This window comes from Ambystoma mexicanum, chromosome 2q, assembly GCF_040938575.1.
Source record: "Ambystoma mexicanum isolate Mex_15411 chromosome 2q, UKY_AmexF1_1, whole genome shotgun sequence".
NCBI lineage: Eukaryota > Metazoa > Chordata > Amphibia > Caudata > Ambystomatidae > Ambystoma > Ambystoma mexicanum.
The window spans coordinates 909,064,428-909,085,525 of NC_090924.1; the positions used below are offsets into that span (position 1 = coordinate 909,064,428).

Genomic DNA, 21,098 nt, shown 5'->3' on the forward strand with positions numbered 1-21,098 from the left:
ATGGTACTTGTAGACACTGGTGGTATTTTGTGTTGCCATTGCATAACGCTGGGTCTAGATCAATGCTCCTCAACTGCACGCTGTGTGCCTTTATCCCCTATAGTGCAAGATATACCAGGCATTGTGCCTCTGTAATTGGGACTCGATGTGGAACTAAAACTTTAGGAGCCCCCGATGTGTGCGGGATAAGTGCACACACTTAACAGCAGAAAGAAAGAGCGTGCAAGCGAGAAAGAGAGGGGGAGAAAGAGAGAAAGAGAGAGAAGGAGGAGAGAATGGAGAGGCCAAAGGGAGAGGGGAGAGAGACCCTTTTTCCACCAGGGCCAAACGGGTTCTGGACCTTCAAAAAATTGAAAAATCAAAAGAATAATTAAAAAAAGATAAAAAAGAAAAACAATAAAAATGAAAACATTTAAAAAGAAAAGAAAGAAAAAAGAAGGAATCAGTCGTGTGCCACTGAACACCACCCTGGCATGGAACTTAAATAAAAAAAATAAAAAAAAACCAAAATTCTTCTTCTTTAGTTATGTCCTCACTTTGTTGATTGAGCTTTGCCTTGTCTCAAGTGCTCTTCGGACATCCGAGAGATGCACCCAATATCTAACTCCTTCATACGGATGGCAAGAGGCGTACAGAACACCACTTTTATGGACCTTGAAACCTGGGGCTGATCAGTTCCCCAGTTAATAATGGTCCAGTTGTAATATGGCCAATGCTGTGTATGGAACTGTGGTCTTGCTTTCTACAGGGGGGTCACTATTTCTCCCCCCCATGCCACTACTACCCCTGTGTGCCTCCGTCCCGTCCCGGTCAATTATTTATGACCCATTAACTTATAATGTATCTCCTTTAGTCAATGCATGAGCCGTTCATTAGAGTGGAAAAATAAATAAAACTCCTGTATATAATCAGGAGTTGCTAAAAGAGGGGCCATGCAAATAGCTTCTTTAAAGTCCTCCGTCCTTCCCGGAGACTTTGTAACAGTGGCCTTGTGTAGACTGCATAGTCTACGATCCATGCCCTACAATAATTACATAAGCCCAATAAAATGCTACATTTCCTTCACAGTACTGGGCCTAGGGGCGGTGCATACTGCTTGCCACCCTATCTGGTAATATGTTTTCCCCATTTACAAAAAATGAGTTGTCCCAAGTATAGTCCCTCCTGTTGGCAGTATTGAAGCTTCTTTTTATCTGCCTTGTACCCTTTTGTGAGCCAGCAATTACAATAATGCAACATAATCCCTCCTGCACTGATGTTCCATTTTTACTACATACCAACCTATCATTCACATACTGGATAATTGTGCTAAGCACCCGACTTTAATGTAATCTGCACTGGGGTCACTTCTCTCAGTAACCCAACATGTGGATTAACAGTCCATAATGTACTGGCACATATCGCATACCCTCCTCAAAAAATAAAGATGATTGGGTCACGACTGCCACCAGGGGGCACTGTACCTTCCTATACTGCACCATGATATCACAGGGGATGCAGACTTCCAAAATAATCTCCCCATTTCACTCATTGTCCTGAAATAACTCACTCCTTATCCGTCATTTCCTTTAATTGTACTGTCGGGTCTATACATAAAATATTGTGCGCCACACGCACCCGTCCTGGTCTGTTCCAATCAGCACTACACTTGTCTGACACCACTAGTCCTTTCAAATCTAATAACAATATTGTCCCTGCCACCATCTCGGGCGGCACCATGGGTTGGGAAATAAAATCTGTGGGCACTCGGCAACATTTTGTCGCAGTTTGAGGCACTGCTTTTACTAATCACTTAATACCATAAAAATAAATGTATCTATGACCACAGGAACCCTATGGAGTACGGACTCCCTTACTATTGCATTGATTATTACCAATGCTCGAGTTACATACATCCCTGGAGTGGAACACTACCCCTTGATCAATGAATGATAGTTATATTTAGTTTACTGCACAGATCCCTACCCAACAGGTTCATGGGGGAACTCTCTGAATATAACAAGAGGGCTCGTACTACCTCCCCTCCCACTTTTATATCCAGCTCCTCAGTGTATGGAAGCTTAGAAATAGCCCCAGAGAATCCCTGCGTGTAAAGAGTTTTACCTGATAATGGAAAGTTCCCCTCCATAATTCATGATTAATTCATGATTTAGTTGCACCTGAATCTACCATAAATATACATTTTCCGTTTCCCATTTCCGTCTCCACCAAGGGCTCCTCGAGGGTGTGCAGTTATCAATAGGATTGGACATGCAAGTGCTCTCTATGGGATGTCCTAATCAGAATATGGATTTGTCTCAGGGAATGAAAAAGGGCCGCCCCCACCATTGCAACTCCTTGGAATGGGGCGCCTGTTCCCCCTGCCATCCTATTAAATTGTGTTCCCTCACCCTGCTGTAGTTGTTGCCCACATTGCCCTTGCCGGTCAGCCCCATAAGGGAACTGATTTTGAGCCCCTCGCCCAAATTGCTGGTGTCCCATTCCTTGAGGCCTTTGGAATCCCTGCCCTGGAGGTGATGGCCCATAATTAAATCCCATCCCAGGCCTGCTCCTGCATTCGCTTGCAAAATGCCCCCATTTCCCGCAATACCAGCATTGTGATGTTCCCAATCCTCCTCCCTGGGGCCCTATCCTCCCAAAGCCTCCTGCTCTTGCTCCTCGACATCCTCCTCTTCCCGTTGGTGCTCCCTCATACTGCCATGTCGGTTGGGGCTTTGTCCCCCCTGACCACATTGTCCCTGTCCTCCTTCACCTCATAGTGCTGCAATTGTGGCAGTCCCAATTTGTTGAGCGTCTCCTGTCCTTTCCCCCGGAGCCGGAGCCTCACTGGTGCTTGGATGACAACCTTATTTAGTTTCTTCTCCACTAGTTTTGCCTATTCTGCTTGCCACTTCTGGTCTGTCTCCCTGTCCTGCTCCTTGATTCTCTTATAATGGTGGACTATTATACTTTGTATCTCTGCCCACCCTTTGGCTTCAATTCCCACAATTTTATCTAGTGCCTTCTGGACCTCTTTTGGTAATCCTCTCTTTACAATAAAATAGAAAAATGGTACTGTCTCAACTCTCCACATTTCCTGTAACTTAAGAATAAACCTAACTGGGTCCTCATCATCACCCATTGTGCACTGCATTAAAGAATGTAATTCAAGGGTATCTCGGTAAATCCTTTGTAGGGCATCTCATGCACTTGCCTTTACCTCATTAAAGGCTGCTCCATCATGTTCATTATCTGCAAGACTTACCCCAGAGTAACCAGCCCTCGCCCATAGGTTCCCATCTTAGTCCTCAACTATGGTGACCAGTAAAATCTTAAAATCTCCTAGTGCTAAGGCTACCCCTGCTGTTTGTTTTTCAAATTCATAGATCCATTTACTAGCTCTGGCTATAAACTGGGGGAGAGCTTTAATCAAATTATTTATATCCTTTTGAGGCCATAGCACATACTGCGTTATCCCTACTCCTTTATGTTTAACAGGCATCTGCATATCTATTTTGTCTTCTACCCCTTTTTTCTTTTGATCTTGTACTACCACCATTAAATCTGGTATATTTCTTCGTCTGTCTCTCCCTACTGCCTCTTGTGGCAGGGACAGGTTTCTCGCCACCTCCTCTCCTTGATCTCCTTCTTGCCCTGCCTCTTCATTATATCTACCACCTTGATCTTCCCCTCTATTTTTCCTTGCTTGTTCTACTTCTTGTCCCTGGACCATCCGTAACCTCTGCCCATCATCCTTTTCAACACAAACATTTCTTAATGATCCCAAGGTTGAATCTAAACAAAAAATCTCCTAACTTCCAATCCCTTTTTTTCTGCACTGGTAACCTTATTTCTGGTGATACTTCTTTAGGTTCTTGTAACCTGATTAACCTTTCCCGCTATGCTCTTAACTCTGTGTATGTCTACTTGTGGACCCTCTGGGTACACCGATGCTACTGGCATATCGGCACTTGCGGATGGGTTATATGGAAGTGCAAAAGCTCTCGAGTCCCCCCCTAGTTGCTAGTACCGATAATCCTGTTGACACTCTACCACTGGAGGCTGGGTTTGTATACCCTACTGCAGGTTTTAGGCGTTACGGGGTATATCCCCTTATATTGGATCTCGTTTTCACCTTCCTGATCTTCCATATCCTTGAATAATTCCCAGAGATCTAAAATCTTTTATTTTTTGGGATTTGTTCCCTTTATATTTTGCAGCTAAAAAGATGGTAATTTTCTTCTAGCATGTTTCTGTTATGGGAGCCCTGCTCTGCCCAGGAGCAGGACGCCCCCCCTCCTTTGTTTCTACTATCCATTGTTTATTTATTCTGTCACAATACAGTGGCAGAATCCTATGCATGTGTTCTGTTGGAGTTTCTTCCTCCATAATGTTGCATGTGTCCCCAATACTTCACTTAGACCCTTCACTTAGACCCTACTGCTATGCTGCACACACAGCTATTTTTAACACAAAAATACAGATCAACCCACTTTTTCCCCCAACCCCCGTATACTTTCTCCACTTTGATTTCACACTTTCACAAACCGCGACTCACCCACCTTCCTTCCTTTTTTACCACAGAAGACAGCAAGAGAAAATATACAAAAAATAATTGACTAGAATTCAGGCCCATTCCTTACACCGAGCCACTACTGTTTTTCCTTATATCCTTTGTACTACCACTTATTGCTTTTATTGTCATAAAAGAAAAATGTGTGGTACTACCTTCTAAACCTGTTATGGCGGAGGATTCCTCATCTCCCAGTCCTTATACGCTGGGGCTCCCTTTTTCCATTATAAAAGTAGAAAAACAGAAATATGTGACAATTTCAATACATAACCTCCTATCCAATCTACTCCATAACACATCACCTGACATCCTATCCTATCCAATCTATCCTATCCCTGATCACCAAAAAGTCCTATTCCTTAATACATCACCAAAAAGTCCTATTCCATTGACCTCGTACATCATTCACATCACCACATATTTTGTTGAAATCACCTTACTATGATTCACATCACCATATCATACATTACTTGTTCCCATGTTATCACTTGCAAGAGTATACTTGCATGGCATGCTTCACTTGAGTTTTCCTCCATTGCCAAGTCCCATGCGGGCCTGTCATTCTGGAGCAACACCCTTCTTCAGTGAGTGGCAAGGATTTCTTTTAAAATGGTTTCTACTAAAACCGCACAGGAAACATGTGTTTTTTTGATTAGGGGACCGATCACAATAATCGGGCGTGGCTGACTGGCCTAGTGCTTCGCAAAGTACGGGGGCAAGAAACTAAGATCACATCAAAGGTCACCACTGAAATGTAGCCCATGCTTACAGGGGCACCCCTTACATATGGGTACCCCTAATCACGCTTACACCAGATTAATAGTTTACCCCTCTAGGGAATTAAGTTCAGGAGTCTATCTTGCAAGGATAACAAATTTAATGTATGCAAAGATGAGAATGGGGGACAAAGGACTCTGCTCCCCAACCGGCATTCTGTCCTCCTTTCATGGCCGGCTCCTCCAGACTGGTGCTAAGCAGGCGCCTCGTATATGGTTTGACTTGGTCAGTGGATACTGGCATAGCTCATCCAAAATTGTCCTTCCCATACAAGGGATGCTGCAGTCTTCCTTCTTACATGCTGTGTTTCCATTTAGGACAAAACTACTTAGTATACTGCTGCCTAGGCAAAAATACATTGTAGCTCCTGTGTATTATCATTTGCTATATTATAAACACATATATATATATATATATATATATATACACACACACACACCTTCCGCCATAATCGCCACACTTCACTCAATCTACTCATATTTTATGTGATCCAGTAATTCTTCTGAAAACCTTGTTTTTCCATAGTGCTCTGTATGTCGTGCATTGAGTTTTTAGCCTGCATGTGTTTTTAATGAACAGGAGACAGCTGCTCAGCCGCTTCGTGTGCTCTACCAGAGCTAGATGACACCAGGCAATGCCTGTAGTCTATTTTTAGCACAGGCTGCCTTAACCATGCTTTGGGATTTTAAAAACTACATAGAATAACAGAATAACATTTACAAGTGTATTCAACAAATGGTTATTTGCAACTTATATTTTTTCTACTATCTTCATTTAGTGCCTGGCCATGCCTGTGAGTGATTGTGCACAAAAAAAGCTTTCACACTCTTATAGTACTTTGAGAAGTCTTGCCTAATTGTAAAGCGCTTGGGGGGTGCAGGAAGGTGCTAGCCAAGGCGCTAGCTCCACCCCAACATGCTTCCCGAACCGGAGATGGCTCTCCTCAAGTTTCAGAGAGGCAGAGAGGCTGTAACAGAGGGAGACCCCAGCTGAAGAAAGATCTATCACCAAATTGTTGCTTGGAGAAGCGACTGAACCTGAGATAGTTGGAGGCGGAGGAGCAAAGAGCTTGAGAAGGAAGATATTTACTAAGAGAAAGTTGGAGGTATTGTGGCCCCATGCCCCAGAAGGCCTTGTGGACAATGCAGAGGGTTTTGTACTTCATCCTTGCAGCTACTGGGAGCCAGTGCAGAGATTTCAGTGCTGGAGATATATGATCCCTGGGCTTGAGGCCAAGGACAATTCTCGCAGTTCTGTTTTGAAATCTGTTGGAGAGGGCGGAGAGTAGAAGCAGGCAGATTTAGAAAGAGGCTGGTGCAGTAGTTCAGCCTAGAGAGAACCAGAGCTCTGGAGACAGTGAGCATCTGGGGGAAGGAGAGGAAAGGAAAAATACATCTGAGAAAATGCAGTTGGTAGTGTGAATTCTTAGAGATGTCAGAGATGTGAGGAGAGAAGGAGTGTGGAGTTGAAGATGACCCAGAGGTTTTTAGCCTCACAGGTGGGAGCAGGAAGAGGGCCAAGGGAGGCCAGCCAGAGAGCGACAAGAAAGGAGGGAGCAGGTGTGCCGATGAGGAGAATCTCAGTCTTACTGGCATTAAGGCAGAGATCGTTGGTGGCACACCACTCCTGGATAGCAGACAGACATTCAGAAATGAGAGAAGGGGAAGAGGTGGCGGAAGGTAGCCTGAAAATGAGCTAAGTGTCATCTGCCTGGCACTGAAAGTTGGGGCAGAGAGCGGCAATGTGGTGAGCAAGAAGTACCACGTATTGAGTGAACAGGCATGGAGAGAGGTTAGACCCCTTGGGAGCACCACAGGTAGAGAAATAGAGGAGAGGAAGGACCCTAGTTGGACCCGAGAGGGTCGATCGGAGAGGAAAGAGGTCAGCCATGCCAGGGTCAGATCGTTGATACCCAGTTTATCACAGAGACGGTTGAAAAGGTTGGCATGGTTGACAGTGTCAAAGGCAGAAGAGAGATCAAGTAAGAGGAGGACAGGGGGGGGCATTAGAAGAGAGAGAGCAGGTATTCACAGATCTTCAGGAGAGCCGTTTCCATGCTTCTGGCTGCTCTGAAGCCAGACTGATTGTCATGGAGACAACCAACAGATTCAGGGTGAAAATTAAGCTGGGAGATGGCCAGCTTTTCCAGGAGTTTGCCCAGGAAAGGAGTGATGGAGATCGGGCAATAGTTAGCCGAGCAGGAGGGGTCAGATGAGGGTTTAAGAAGGGCGTTTCACAAGAGTGCTTCAGGGCAGAGGCGAAGACTCCAGTGGCGATGGAGTGGTTGCAGAAGTCAGCCAGAGCAGTGGCAAGGGCGTCAATGTGGTCCTTGATTGTTTTGGAGGAACAGAGGAGAACCTGTTTTGATGACTTTCATAGATCAGCCTTGTCTAGAAACCTCATCAGGGGGAGAACAGTGGAAAGGCAGAGAAGGAGGGAGGAGAGGTGGCCACAGGGGGCCAGAGGAAGAGCAGAGAGTAGAGGGAAGAGGGAAAGATGAAGAGAGAGAGGACAGGATGGCCATTGATGAGCTAGAGCACCACTCCTACTTATGCTTCTGATGCGGCTCGTTGCCTGAACACACCTGGAAATGCAGGAAAGGCTGCAGGAAGGGGTACAAGCTACACCACTGAGAGCGGATGCCTATGTTCTCCCAACCAGAATCTCAATCGCAGTACTGGGAGCATTTTACTTCATATCAAAGTACATATTTTTCGTCCCACACTCCGGTCCTCTTTCCTGATCAGTATCTGCTCATTATACTATTCCTTCTCAACAGCATCTGTAAGGGAAGGCAATGCCATTGAGTTAGAACCGAGGATGAGGACCTTTTATTTATGCCTATGTTACGAGGATCACAAAAGATTGTAATTAGTCTCTTCTGTTTATTTATTTCAGAGGCGTTGTAAAAGCTAAGGAGCACTGTTGCTCAGCGGACACATCATTAAGGTATACAAAGCCACGTAGAGGTACTTGAGCAAGATGCAGTGCCCTGAAAACTAAGCCCACGAGGAAGGGCACCTGGATGTAAATGATAGGGAGTTTCTCACCGAGGGTTAGTGGCCTTAATCTGGTTTCAATGTTGGAGTTGAAGGCTCAGTCCAAGAGAGCAGTGATCTGATCATTGTGACCCTCTTTGGGGGGGTTTACAATCATGTTATGTTGAAGTTCTTCATCATAATCCTCTCTCCAACAATATGCAACAAACAGAAATGATTCTTTGGAACCATTCTAATTATTAAATGTATTTAGGGATTTATATTTTGCTAAAGGGTAGGTGAAAATAGGGAGGAGGAGGATCTACAGCAGCTATAAAGGCATTAACATGAAGTAAGTGAGCATTCTCAAAGAGTGCATCGACATAGTGGCAAAACCAAAAGATGGAAGGATTCCAGAGAAACACATTTGTTAGCATGATAAGTGAAACCAGCCTTTGGTATTGGGACTTTTAAAAAGGTCATATCGCGGAGCTTAAGGATGTGCTTGTCAGAGTGGAGTACTGTCCCCCCCTAGACTGGAAATTGGTCTCAGCTTTGCAGGTATAATTGTAAGGAGTCCCAAAGGTCTTAATCATGCAACATTCTACCACCATACCCTTTGTCCCAGAACAAGCGGGTGTACATTAGATTCAGGCTTGTCAATCTCAGGGGTCCGGGAAATTGGTATGGCGAGTTGGACAAGAGCGTAAACACATAGGGGTTGACTGGAGCTACTGTAGGGGTTTCAATTCTAGTGTCATGCATCATTGATGAAACAAGCCGGAAATTGGACAGGCGGCATGGTTTTTTAACATGTGTAGGATCGTTAGCGATTTCTCTGTAAACCCAGAGAAAATTATTACAGACTGCAGTATGGAGGCAATTACTACTAGGTCTTATGAGATTTTCTGTGGGAACTCAAGAACGTGTCTGATTCCTCTGAGTGGGTGTAGATGGTAGAAGAAGCAGTTCTGACCAACCAAATTTACTTAGCCAACCAAAAAGATGCAGATGTAAAATATGAATCATAGATTGCAGACTTCTTGATGGGATTTGCAGGTGAGGTAGAGGGAGAGCAAAGGCCAAAGGCTGTGTGTTTGGGGGCAATTTGGTCATTAACCAAGTTCTCAGATTGTTCTCTTTTAAGGCACAACTCATTTAACAATACCTAGGTGCTGGGCTATGATCAGGCATTTTTCAAGCTCCTGATTTTTAATCCAGTTTTAGGTGAAAAGGAGTGTTTGTGTGCATGTGGAAGCTACTATTGTGTGCTTTGAAGATGTACTCCAGTGAGGCCACGGATATTAAACAAAACTAGAGGGCCAAACCTTAAGGACTGCACAGGAGCTTTTGGAAAGGCTAGAAAAGCTGACCCCAACGTGTTTTGATGTGTACTGAGCCTGGGAAAGAAAGCAGTGCACAATGTAGGGGGGGGGGAATCTCCTTCCAATTTCTGGTCAAGTGGCCGGGAGATGAAGCAAAACTTTCTGACTGATGGTATCGGACGATGTGCGTAAGTCTCACAATATCTGCCTCTCACTCATGACCCACTTGTAAACTAAATGCATAGAGTGATAACCAGTATGAGAGACAGTTGATTCCTACGTTGAGAATACGATTGATAGATTTCCAATGAAATTACATAATCAGATTCATAGTTCCACAAGCCATTCCTACGTAAGATTTAGAAATAAAAGTATTAAATACTCAGTGTAAAGCGCAGTATAAATACCATTAAAACACAAATATTCACCTTCAATTGTTCCAGATGTACTTCAGAAAGTTGTATATTTTGCCAGTCATTTTGTTTATAGGCTATATTTTAGTACTGATCACAAATCACTCACTTGCATCAGATTCCTCCTCCTCTAGAAACATTGTATTGTTTCCATCAACACACAATAGTAGTTGCTTTACCAGATGCACACCAGTATAGCCATTAATGCATACACAGAAAAAAGACCGTACAACCTTTGTACCAAATTTTTGATGATCAAAGAAGTATACATGCAATAAGTACCATCCTTTCAAAAGGGTCCCCGGTCTCAGCTGCCTTATCCAGGAGCTCACTGTACTCTAGCTCCTCACAGAGTCGCTGCAGCGTGTTCAGTGGCTCGTTCAGCTGAACTGGCATGGACACCTTGGAGAGATCTTTGCCTATGTTGTTCCTCATAATATTCCACAAGCTGATGTTGCTGGTGTTGGGGCATGGAGCTGGCAGAGCTGTTCTTCGTTTTGAATGAAACTCCAGATTGTTTTCCACTGTACAACCTACAAGGGGGGAGGGAAAGAAATCGCATGTGTTTCATTCTGAATGAATGCCTTATTCAAAATCCAGTTTCAGTACTTTCATTTGTGCTTTTTTGTTTTAGTTTGTCTAGTAAATAATACTTTATTATAAAACGGAAACTTGTTTGTGAAGTTCTTTAGTTGCTCCATAAATTACTCTCACCCATTAAGCAGTTTGTCTCGTCATTTCATGGTTTAACAACGTAGTGTTTCCCACCATTCCGCAAACTTCCCATTTACCTAACTACATAATGTCTAGCTCTTGCATTAGATTCTAATGTTAATGTTAAAGGACATTTGTACCGCGCACTATCACCACCGGAGTGGTCCCCTGGCGCTCTGGCGGCTCTGAAAGAGGAGGGGAGGTTGAGTTAGTGGGGTGAAGCAGGAAAAGCGCAAGAGAGCAGTGATGGATGTTGGCGGCCTCAGCCCGGTGGGTCCGTTGGCTGGGCCTGGGGCGTTTGCGGCCGGTAGTCGTCGTGTACTGTTGTGCAAGACTGTGTGTTTTTGTTTTGTTGTTGCAATGTAGTGAAGTTTGTGCGGTTTGTTGTGCTGTAGGTTTTGGTTGTGTTTGGTTTGGAGTTTGAGAGGTGTATGTGGAAAGGGAAATTTGTTAGTAGGGTTGGTTAGTTTGTGTCTCTATCCTGGTTGAGGCGCTCGGCTTGCGTAGTCTCCCCTGATGCGGCATTGCCCTGATCCGGGTCCGACTGGCCTAAAGGTTCCTTACTCCTCTGGCCCCCTACCTCTAACATGCTCTCTCATAGCTCCCCTTATCCTCCCTTCATACTCTTGTGTTGATGGACTTAGAAAAGTATATACAGTTTTCACCATGCTTGAAACACCTGATGCAGTGGTGTATGGAAAAAGAGCAACTCTTGAAGAATTTCTCGCACTTAACATTTTTGTGTGTTTTATGAATTCTGAATGAAAATGAATTATGCATTTGTGACATGCATATATAACACCCTTTTTTAATGTTAGTCCTCTTAAACTGTGCTACCTGATTCCAGGAAAGGGGCACGGCTTTGAGCCACCTGACTCTTACATCTCACCACATTCTTGTATCGATCTGCATGACAGAGCATAGTCCCTCTACCTACCTAAATTCCACAGAACAGGGTATTTGACCCTTGTCCATTCTCAGTAGGGGGGCTTCCACACTCTGGTTTCATCTACATGCATATTGGTGTATTTTGATATTGTTTGTTGGGGAGGAGTTTTCAAGTGGTTCAATGCAGAGGCTGAAGATGTCTGGGACATGATGAAGCTTTGTGAAACGCATCATGTTACTGGGCAGCACTGGGATCTTTTTGGGCCAATTAGTCTCAGATGGGGGGTGGGTATGAGGCAAACCACTATAGAGCGGTTCTGTCGAAACCCATGAGTGTGGTGAGTATGTTGAGGAGGGCATCATGGTCAACGGTATCAAAGGTTCCTTTTGTTTATTACGTGTACGGCATCATAGATAACTTGGATAGCTGCTGTCCCTGTGCTGCATCGTGGTTGGAAACCGGATTGGCAGTCCTGCAGGAAGCATGTTGATAATTAAACCGAAACTAAAATAAAGGTCACGTGAATCTACTTTTATAGTCTCCATCAGCTTTTGTCACAGCCCGGATTCAGAACAACAAATATCTTCTTAAATAAAGTAATTACTCAAGCTACTGTCAATTTTAACTACTTCTTAGTTGCTTGTATTTTATTCTTCCAAAATGTCAGCCCCCGAATGTATCTTCCCTCTTGTTTATCAAAAAGGTTTATATTAGACCTCCCGGGTATATGCACCGTTAACAGAAGCTCCCAGGGCTCAAAGCAGACTATATAGGACAGCAGATAAGCGTTTTTTGATAAAAGGTGAATATATTTAGGATGGTTAGTGCTCACTCTGTCCTGTCTGTCCTTAAACACTGCCTTCTCATAACATCTGAAGAACAGGCGGGTTGTACCAGATGGATTAATATTAATGTGATGTAAACGTAGGAATTTAAAGTTGGATTGCGTACTAATAAACAACATGACTCAGTGTTTTTCGAAACTATGAAATGGTTAGCCTTGTGTTTAAAGAAAGTTGAACAACATAGAAGTTACTGGGGGATTTTAGAAGTTTGACGTTAGCTACAGGAAACTTGCTTCCGATCAGGGCAAAAAAGAAAGCAAGACATGTCACGAAATGGTAGGATAAGGAGTGTTGTCATTTGAATAATACCTTGTTGGATGTACTTAAGGTCTCCTCACAAGGGTGATGACAATCAGCCAGTTAACAAATGCATATAAGAATGCTCAGCTGTCAGAAAGGCCCAGATACCCGACTAGGCTTGGAAAGACATGATAGGCACAGCATCTCTGCCTAATTCAGAAACCTTCTGGGATTTGGTGGCACATGGCCCTGCATATGGGAGGAAACTAACTACCAACGTGCTACATGATGATCTAATTTCTCAAACATATATGAGTCAGAGGAGATCTAACATCGTTTGGTGACTTGAGTTTAGATCTACAAGATGATGGTTCCTTTCCATCAATTACCTCAGAAGAGGTAGCTATAGCTATTTCTTCAATGAAAATGAATAGGAGCATGGGGCAGATCAGACACCAGGCTGCTTTTACAACTCTGCATCAGTTGTGAGGGGCCCACTTTTAGCCAACTCTGCAATTGCAACTAATGTGTATCCTTCATCTTGGAAAGCTGCAAATATATTTATTGTGCATAATAAAGCAGATAGAAAGCTAACAACAAATTATAGGCCACTATCCGTTATTGATACCTCATTTAAGCTTTTTGGCGAAGTAATCGCATCTAGATTTTGGATTAGGTTTTAACAGAACACACATTTTTCCAAAATGCAGTTGGATTTTGTTCAATGGATGGGCCCGCAAGTGCAGCGTTTAACTCGATATTTACTTAAAGTAAAATCCCTGTATATTAAAAGAGGTCCACGATATGCAGTATTTATTGATTTGTCGACAACAGTGGCAAACATTGGAGGATATTGTATAACTTGGGTGTACTGCAATAAATTATTAATATATTGATGGCTCTGCATACACATAAATCCACTGTCATGAGATATGATTAGGATGGGTGTGTGACTAATCCACTCCTGATAAAAAAGGATGTGAGACAAGGATGTATCCTTGCTCCTCTATTTTGAATTCGTATACATTTATTTCTTTATTTTACTTTATGTATTTATATATAGGAGGCACAATGCTCTTTTGATCCCAAAAGAATGTACTATAGATAGGAAATCAGATTTAACGTGAAGCAGTGAACGTCTTACAATGGGGTGAGTTTGAGGGACATTCTGACCAGGTTGTGGAGGGAAGTAAATGGAACAGTTACTGGGGACAATACTTAAGCGTAATGAGTGAGTTCCCAAGACGGGGAACTCCCGTCCCCTGCACACTGTCTTAAGCTTGACGTCAAGTTATTTTGTCAATATATTTGCATATGCATGTATAACAAATACCGGTAGTGTTTAAAGAGAGGAACATAATCGTTTTAAGAAATTACAACTTTTCTAAGTATTTAGAGTAAACCTTAATTAATCCACTGAACTACAATGGTTTATGCAAAAAAGATTATTAATCTCCAAATTTCAATTTTCAATATAGGAGGGGAAAAGATTTGTGTCCCAATGCGTTTCAAGATAAACTCTTCATCAGGGGTAGGCTTCATCACACTATTCTAGAAACAATCCAGAAAGAAAATGTTGCATATTTTGTTGCAATATTTACATCATGCACCTTAGTATTTTACTAAATATCTATTAATTTCCGGATTCTTCTGAAATACTCAATCACGTAGAGTTTCTACTCTTTCTTTTGCGTAGCTGTCCTTTCCAGTGTAAATACAATAATTCGACTGGAAGGTATGAAAAACACTTAACGGAAACATGTCTGTGCGGATTCTTATAGATCGGTCTCACCTACCTCGTATGTTGACATCTAGGCTGTTCTTATTGAATTCTTCTTCAAATTCTGGCTCTTCAGTTCGAGGAGTAAATAGACCTAAGTCTATTAGGCACTTTGTCATATATTAGTCCAAGTGAAGCATGAATATACCCAAGAACTCTCGTCATTTGATTACCCAAGAGATGTATGTACTTCATTTACATGAGAACCTGTAATAAGTAAACAGTCTATCCAATCAGCTCAATACAAGGTCAATTTGTGGAATTCTAGTGGTTTAAAGATGTCGTCCCCTCATTTCTGCACAAAAGATGTCCAATTGTGTCCAGGAGAAAATGTATTAAGTATTAGTGGGGAGTTCCTATTATGACATTCCTAAGAGGACTCACAATCCTTGTGGAATTATAATTACTTGGTCAGAAGTGATCCAATGTCAGTCTGCCGCCATGTCCCCAACGAAGCAACTTGTGCTCCTCCTAAAACGGCAGCCATTTATCATAGCGTGCTATGCCGTTGTGACGTCATCGCATTCGTGATGCAGATGACGTCATGATTGTAAATAAACCATTTTTTCTTTAAAGTGCGGGGTACGTGCACCCCAATTATTGACGATTGAGTGTTTTAAATGTGAACATTGTTTTCAATGGTGAACACCATGCTACAATGAAGAATGTGGACTCATAAAAGTTCCATATAGTGTTCTTGACAATTTTATAAGATGCAGGGCACCAGCTCCCCAATTATTCTTTAAATTCTGAGTGTTGAGAATGTGAGAATTGTACTCCATGGTCAGAACCATACTACAGTGAAGAATGTGGACTAGAAAAAGTACCCTATTGCTTAAATAGAGCCCCAATTTGTTTTAATATTTAGGCGTCATACCAGGGTAATGGACAAATGGTCCACGGTATATATACATTTTACCAGACGAAACACATACCAACTGGATACAACTTTGTAATTGCACATAGTATGTTGTAATGAATGCACAATATTCTGTATAGCAGGGCCACTGGCTGTTCTCTTATACATGTACCTTGCAAAACCCATTTCAAATGATGGATCCAAAATCACTTGCTGAGCCAATTTTTGATTGATGTCACCTTCCCTAGGCAGAGGATGTACAATATCTAGAACTACACATTGCATTTGAGCTACTGTTGTGTCTGCTGGCATGGAAGTGTCTTTACACTGGTGATTTGTTATTTGCAGTCCTGATGTTAGATTTATGTTCAGTCCATCTTTCTTTTACTTTGGGGATAGTTTGGTCTACATAGTATTTGCCACATGGGCATTTTATAGCATGGATCGCATTCTTGCAAAATCTCATACTGTTTTTTTTTCCCGCTGTATTTGGGTGCCTGATGCTCCCTTTAGATGTTAGAACAGTGTTGGCAGTTAAGGCACAGAAAGGTGCCCGATTTAGGTTTATGCAGTTGTCTCTGTAGTGGTTTCTTTACTTTTTCTGCTCTGATCAGTCTATCTCTGATGTTCGTTCCTCTTTTGTGGGCCATAATCGAGGGGTCTTGGAAGAGTTTATGTAGTATGGGGTCCAGTTGGACCTAATGCCAGTTCTTTTTTAATGATCATTGCCACAAGGTAACTTTGAGCTGAATATTTCAGTTTGTGAATTAGCCTATTAGTTTCCATTTTGGGATCTGGTTTCAGTAGATCTTTCCTCTGATGTGTTTCCGCTCTGGCTACCGCAGTTTGTAGAATTTCTAGTGGGTATCCTCGTTCCCGGAATCTCTCTGCCATTAGGTCATACTCTCTGGAGTGTCTCTCTGCTGGACACTATCCATTTTAGTCTGAGAGACTATATGGTAAACTTTCCTCGAGATGTGATGGATGGAAGCTGTTGTAGTCTAAGGTATTATTCACGTATGTTGGTTTTCTGTAAATGTTTGCTGTTAATATGCCCTCTCTGTAGGTGAGCCACACAACCAGCAAATGTAGAATGGGTTCGCCCTACTTCACATGACAAGAGTTCTGCAGTATATTCATGCATCACTTGGACTAATCTCAAATGACAAAGTGCCTAATAGACTTAGGTCTATTAACTCCTAGAACTGAAGAGCCAGAATTTGAAGAAGAATTCATTAAGAACAGCATAGATGTCAACAGATGAGGCAGGTGAGACATATCTATAAGAGTACGCACAGACATTGTAAGTTCTCCGTAAAGTATTTTTCATACCTTCCAATCTGATGATTTTATTTGCAATAGGAAGGACAGATGTACAAAAGAAAGTAGAATTGTTATCCGATTGAGTATTTCTTGAGTATTTTGGAAGAATCCGGAAATTAAGAGGTATTTAGTAAAATGCTGTCTAAGGTGCATGATGCGAACAGTATGGGACTGTGCCATTTATAATTGATAAATGAAAAAAGAATTACATTTTCTTTCTGAATTATTTCTAGAATATTTTGATGAAAACTTCCCCCCGATGAAGAGTTTATCTCGAAATGTGTTGGGTCACAAATTATTTCCCCTTCTATATTCAAAATTGAAATTTGGAGATTAAAAATATCTTTTTTGCATAATCATTGTAGTTGATTGGATTAATGAATATGATTACACTAAATACTTAAAAAGTTGTAATTTCTTAAAAACTATTATGTACCTCTCTCTTTAAACACTAACAGTATTTTTTATACATACATGTGCAAATATATTGACAAAATAACTTGGCGTAAAGCCCAAGACAGTGGCCAGGGGATGGGAGTTCCCCATCTTGGGAACTTACTCATTACATGTATACTTACTACCCATGTGCCAGGGTAGCCCTCTCTCTCCCCCCGCACCTTAATCAGTATCAGACCTATACCCAGAAGGTCTATGTAATCACTCCTACACTATCACATTGAGGGTGTGCAGCAAGCAGATATCTAGTACAACAATACATAAGTGGACGTACATGGATTAAACAGCCTTTAATGTTAAATTGTGTAATGTGAATTTGGATTTACCTGGGACAGGACCCCGCGTGCATTGCAGTTATTGTTACATACATATGTAAGTTTCATGAAGGATTTGGTCTTAAAAATTAATGAGATTTCCGGCTTGTAAAAAACGATTGAGTTATGTGATGAGTCCTCACAAAGACCCTACCTAAAGTGTCCTCGCAGGTGGCCAGGGAAAGGCAAATGCTTCCTGAGCCTGACCCTGGGAGTGACATTAGCCCCTGGGAGTGACATTAGCCGGGAAGATCACCTGGGAGGAGAAGGGCCAAAGCAGCATTTGTCTTCCTCAAGGAAAGCAATATCATTGAGACCAGAATATGCAATGGCTTGCTGTCAGAGAGCTGTTCATTTCCCAAGCTGACTATCCGAATGTGGGTGAGAACAATCCTAACCATTCATTTATTTGCAGTAAGAAAACTCCCTTTAGAATCACTGACATTAATACGGATGAAGGCTCCTACGACTCCCAGGGGAAGTCTCTAAATGTTATACATTTAGAATATATAAACCCTCATTCCTCTATAAAGTCAAATTTTCCATTTAATCCTTGTTATATTCCTTTAAGGAATATAAGTGAGGCGAGAAATGAATTTGGTAGTGATATTTCCATGGGAAAAACTGATTTTGACATTGTGGACTCAAGTCCCACAATACCCAAAGTACTGGGATGAGGAAGAGGACTGCAGAGGCACGAGACTGCAAGTTGCAGCCTATTGGTGGTAATGATCCACACCTGAGGGAAACTGGGAGGCATAAAAGGCGTGCTTCTAGTGAGTGCTGTCTGCGAGTGCTGTCCTGCAGGAGACTCTTTACCTACAGCGATTTCATTGCGTGTGCTCATTGTTCTGGACTTCTACTGCAAAGCTAGTGAAGCCCCCTCCCCCACATCACCCAGAAGCCCGATAAATTCATGGACGTGCACGCTTCTGCGTGTGCTATTCTAGTGAGTGCGGTCTGCGAGTGCTGTCCTGCAGGAGAATCTTTACCGATGGCGATTTTATTGTGCCTGTGCTCATTGTACTGAGCAGCCTCCCTCTCACTCCTTTGAATTTCACTTGCCGTTGGCGTAGCTCGTTAAGTTCCTGCTTTGGAAGGTAGTACATTTTAATGGTGATTTTCACCTTGAAAACGGGCATGTCTCTAATGCCAATTACCTCTGTAGCAGCAACTCGGCTTAATAAGCGCACCCCCCCAAGCCTGAGTAGGGTGGGTCTTGGAGTATTAACTGAAGGACATAAAAAATGTACCTGCTCAAAATCGCGAGTCACGGATATCCGCGCCCATTATGCTCCGGTGATTTTGCCTAATAACTGTCCTCCAAATGAAGACTATGTTGCTCTGCATGCTCAGGATTGTGAATGCTCTGTTGTTGTTCCTTCATCTATTTCGGATACGAATATGATGGCTCAACTATCTGACCTTGTGGACTTGGGCGGCTTAACGGCAGATAAAGCCGTTACTAGCGAACCCTCGCCCCAATCAATCCACCTCCCTGTCAGTGTTCAAGTACACAAAGGGGATAACTTGAATGCTCCTTTGTTATATTTGCACATTTTTAAATCCCATCTTGCAAAATGGAAAGAGGCGCTGCAAAGTGTAATGCTCAAAGAGACAAAGCTAAAATGATAATTGACTCTTGCACTCTGTGAGCTGTCAACATTCATACGGCAATTTACAAAGAATTTACCCATCATAATCCCCCATGCAAGGGCGCAAATGACATGTCTTGTTTTACATCGCCTTTAGTTGGAAGGGGCATGGTAATGGAACACACTGATATTAGTGACCATATCTCTCCCCAGGTGGAGGAAATTGTTCCTGAGACTCAACCTTGTGAACCTGTGAGCGCACCAATTTTATACCCTGAATCGCCTGGTTCCTCTGCAAATATGTATCATGTAACGAGGCTGTTTGTGAAGCCCACTCCTAGACCATCCTTTGGGTTAGTTAGTACAACCACAATCTGTAAACAATGGCCCTATCCTAACTGCCTTAAACAACAGTGTGTACACTTTGATTATGCTATATGAATCACTTTTGAAAATCTCCAGACGCTTTGAGCAAATATCGATAAAAAAATGTAAAGCATTAGTCAGTACTAGCAATTATTTGCATTTTGATGAGAAACTCGATGCATTTATTGCATCTGTGAAAGGCTTGAACTCCTGTGCAACTTTGCCAAATTTGTGCTCAGCTCTAGGCAGTGCACAACTACCCACCTTGACTCAGCCGGGTGTCTTTAGAGTGGGCGACATAAGCGACACTGCTATGCCGGTATTTATTAATGATGATATTGTGACTGATTGTATTGCTGTAGATGTAGATATGATATCAGTTGTGAGTATTTCGAATACGCTAGATCTGGCGACAGAGCAAGAGGTTGTTCCATTGTACAGGCACTTCGAGGTTTTCAACCCATTCACAGGAAATAAGTGTAAGGCTGGGCAAATTAGAGAGCCTAACATATCTAAAAAAAGCCAATTAAGCAAAAGAAAGAAAAATAAAGATCGGACTGGAAAATTCCCTTAAGTCACACTAAAACATGTATCAATGCGCTTACCATGCCATCTAAAGTAAAGGAAATGAAAATCAAAACCATTAACATCCAAAAAAAGACCCCTGTGATTTGGGTCAGGACCTACCTCAAAGTATTGTTCTTGATAAACCCGACAAATCTTCTGTTCAGATTGACTCCAGGGATTGTTCAACATACTCCATCTCCACTCTACCTGATACTGGGGGGGGAGGGGAGTTAGTGCATGGTGCATTAGGTAATAATATTAGCAATGGTGGGGAATTAGTGGGACGGGGGAGGATTTGGAATGTGTTCTCACACTGGAACAAAAAAGAACGAAGCATGCTAGTAGTGGTAAATGGGGACCTGCAGTCACGATTATATTAAAGCATGATATAGCCAAAGATCTCGATAAAGTAATATCAATACGGCTTAAATAAAGTACAGGTGCTGAATCTACCCGCCTAGTAAACAAAGCTAAGTCACCTGTGAAGGTCCCTAAGATAAAATTAAAGAAAGATCCATATTTTGCCACCTCGCCTGCAGACAATAAGCATGCAATTGAAGATCAAGAATATATTACACTGCAAATGAAAGACAGAAAAAGAGGGGATCCTTATCCGAACAGAACCACAATCCCGACGGTCGTTAAGCAAATAAAAATGTTGAAAAAGTTGAAATCTAGAGATATTAAATCTATCACATTTTTTACATTTCGAAAATTGGACACTGTAAACTTAAGGGTTCCATCACAAATTGTTAGGGAATGTATTTGGAATGAAAGATGTGCATTGGAGGATAAAGGTGTATCATTTCAATTTTAAATACAATTCAGTCGCACAAAGCTCTGGATAAATTATCAGTTGGTGGTCGCGAAGAAAGAACAACCCATAGAACAGTGAGCTTCAAGGAAGACGATTCCACCTACTTGTTTAGAAAGAATGGGGACAGTAACTGTGATCATGATACCCTACAAGGCTGTAAAGTACCAACTAGGAGTGCCCAGGATGATCGACAATTCTCCTGAGCATGGCTCCAACACACGCTCAGAGATAAAAAAAAGGTGATTTAAATCATAAGTGCCAGGCAACTCCTAGCCCTCCCTCTTGTCT

At 42.3% G+C, this 21,098-nt stretch overlaps 1 protein-coding gene across 3 annotated transcripts in view; it reads right to left on the minus strand.

Moving 5' to 3' along the window:
• The window catches only part of OSBPL3 (oxysterol binding protein like 3), a 1,742,686-nt gene that overhangs the window by 385,324 nt on the left and 1,336,264 nt on the right, over nucleotides 1-21,098 (minus strand). For all 3 annotated transcript variants that reach the window (XM_069648200.1, XM_069648199.1, XM_069648201.1), the window contains one exon: nucleotides 10,328-10,578. In XM_069648200.1, the coding sequence (XP_069504301.1) occupies nucleotides 10,328-10,578 (251 nt within the window). The remainder of the gene's footprint in view (nucleotides 1-10,327; nucleotides 10,579-21,098) is intronic.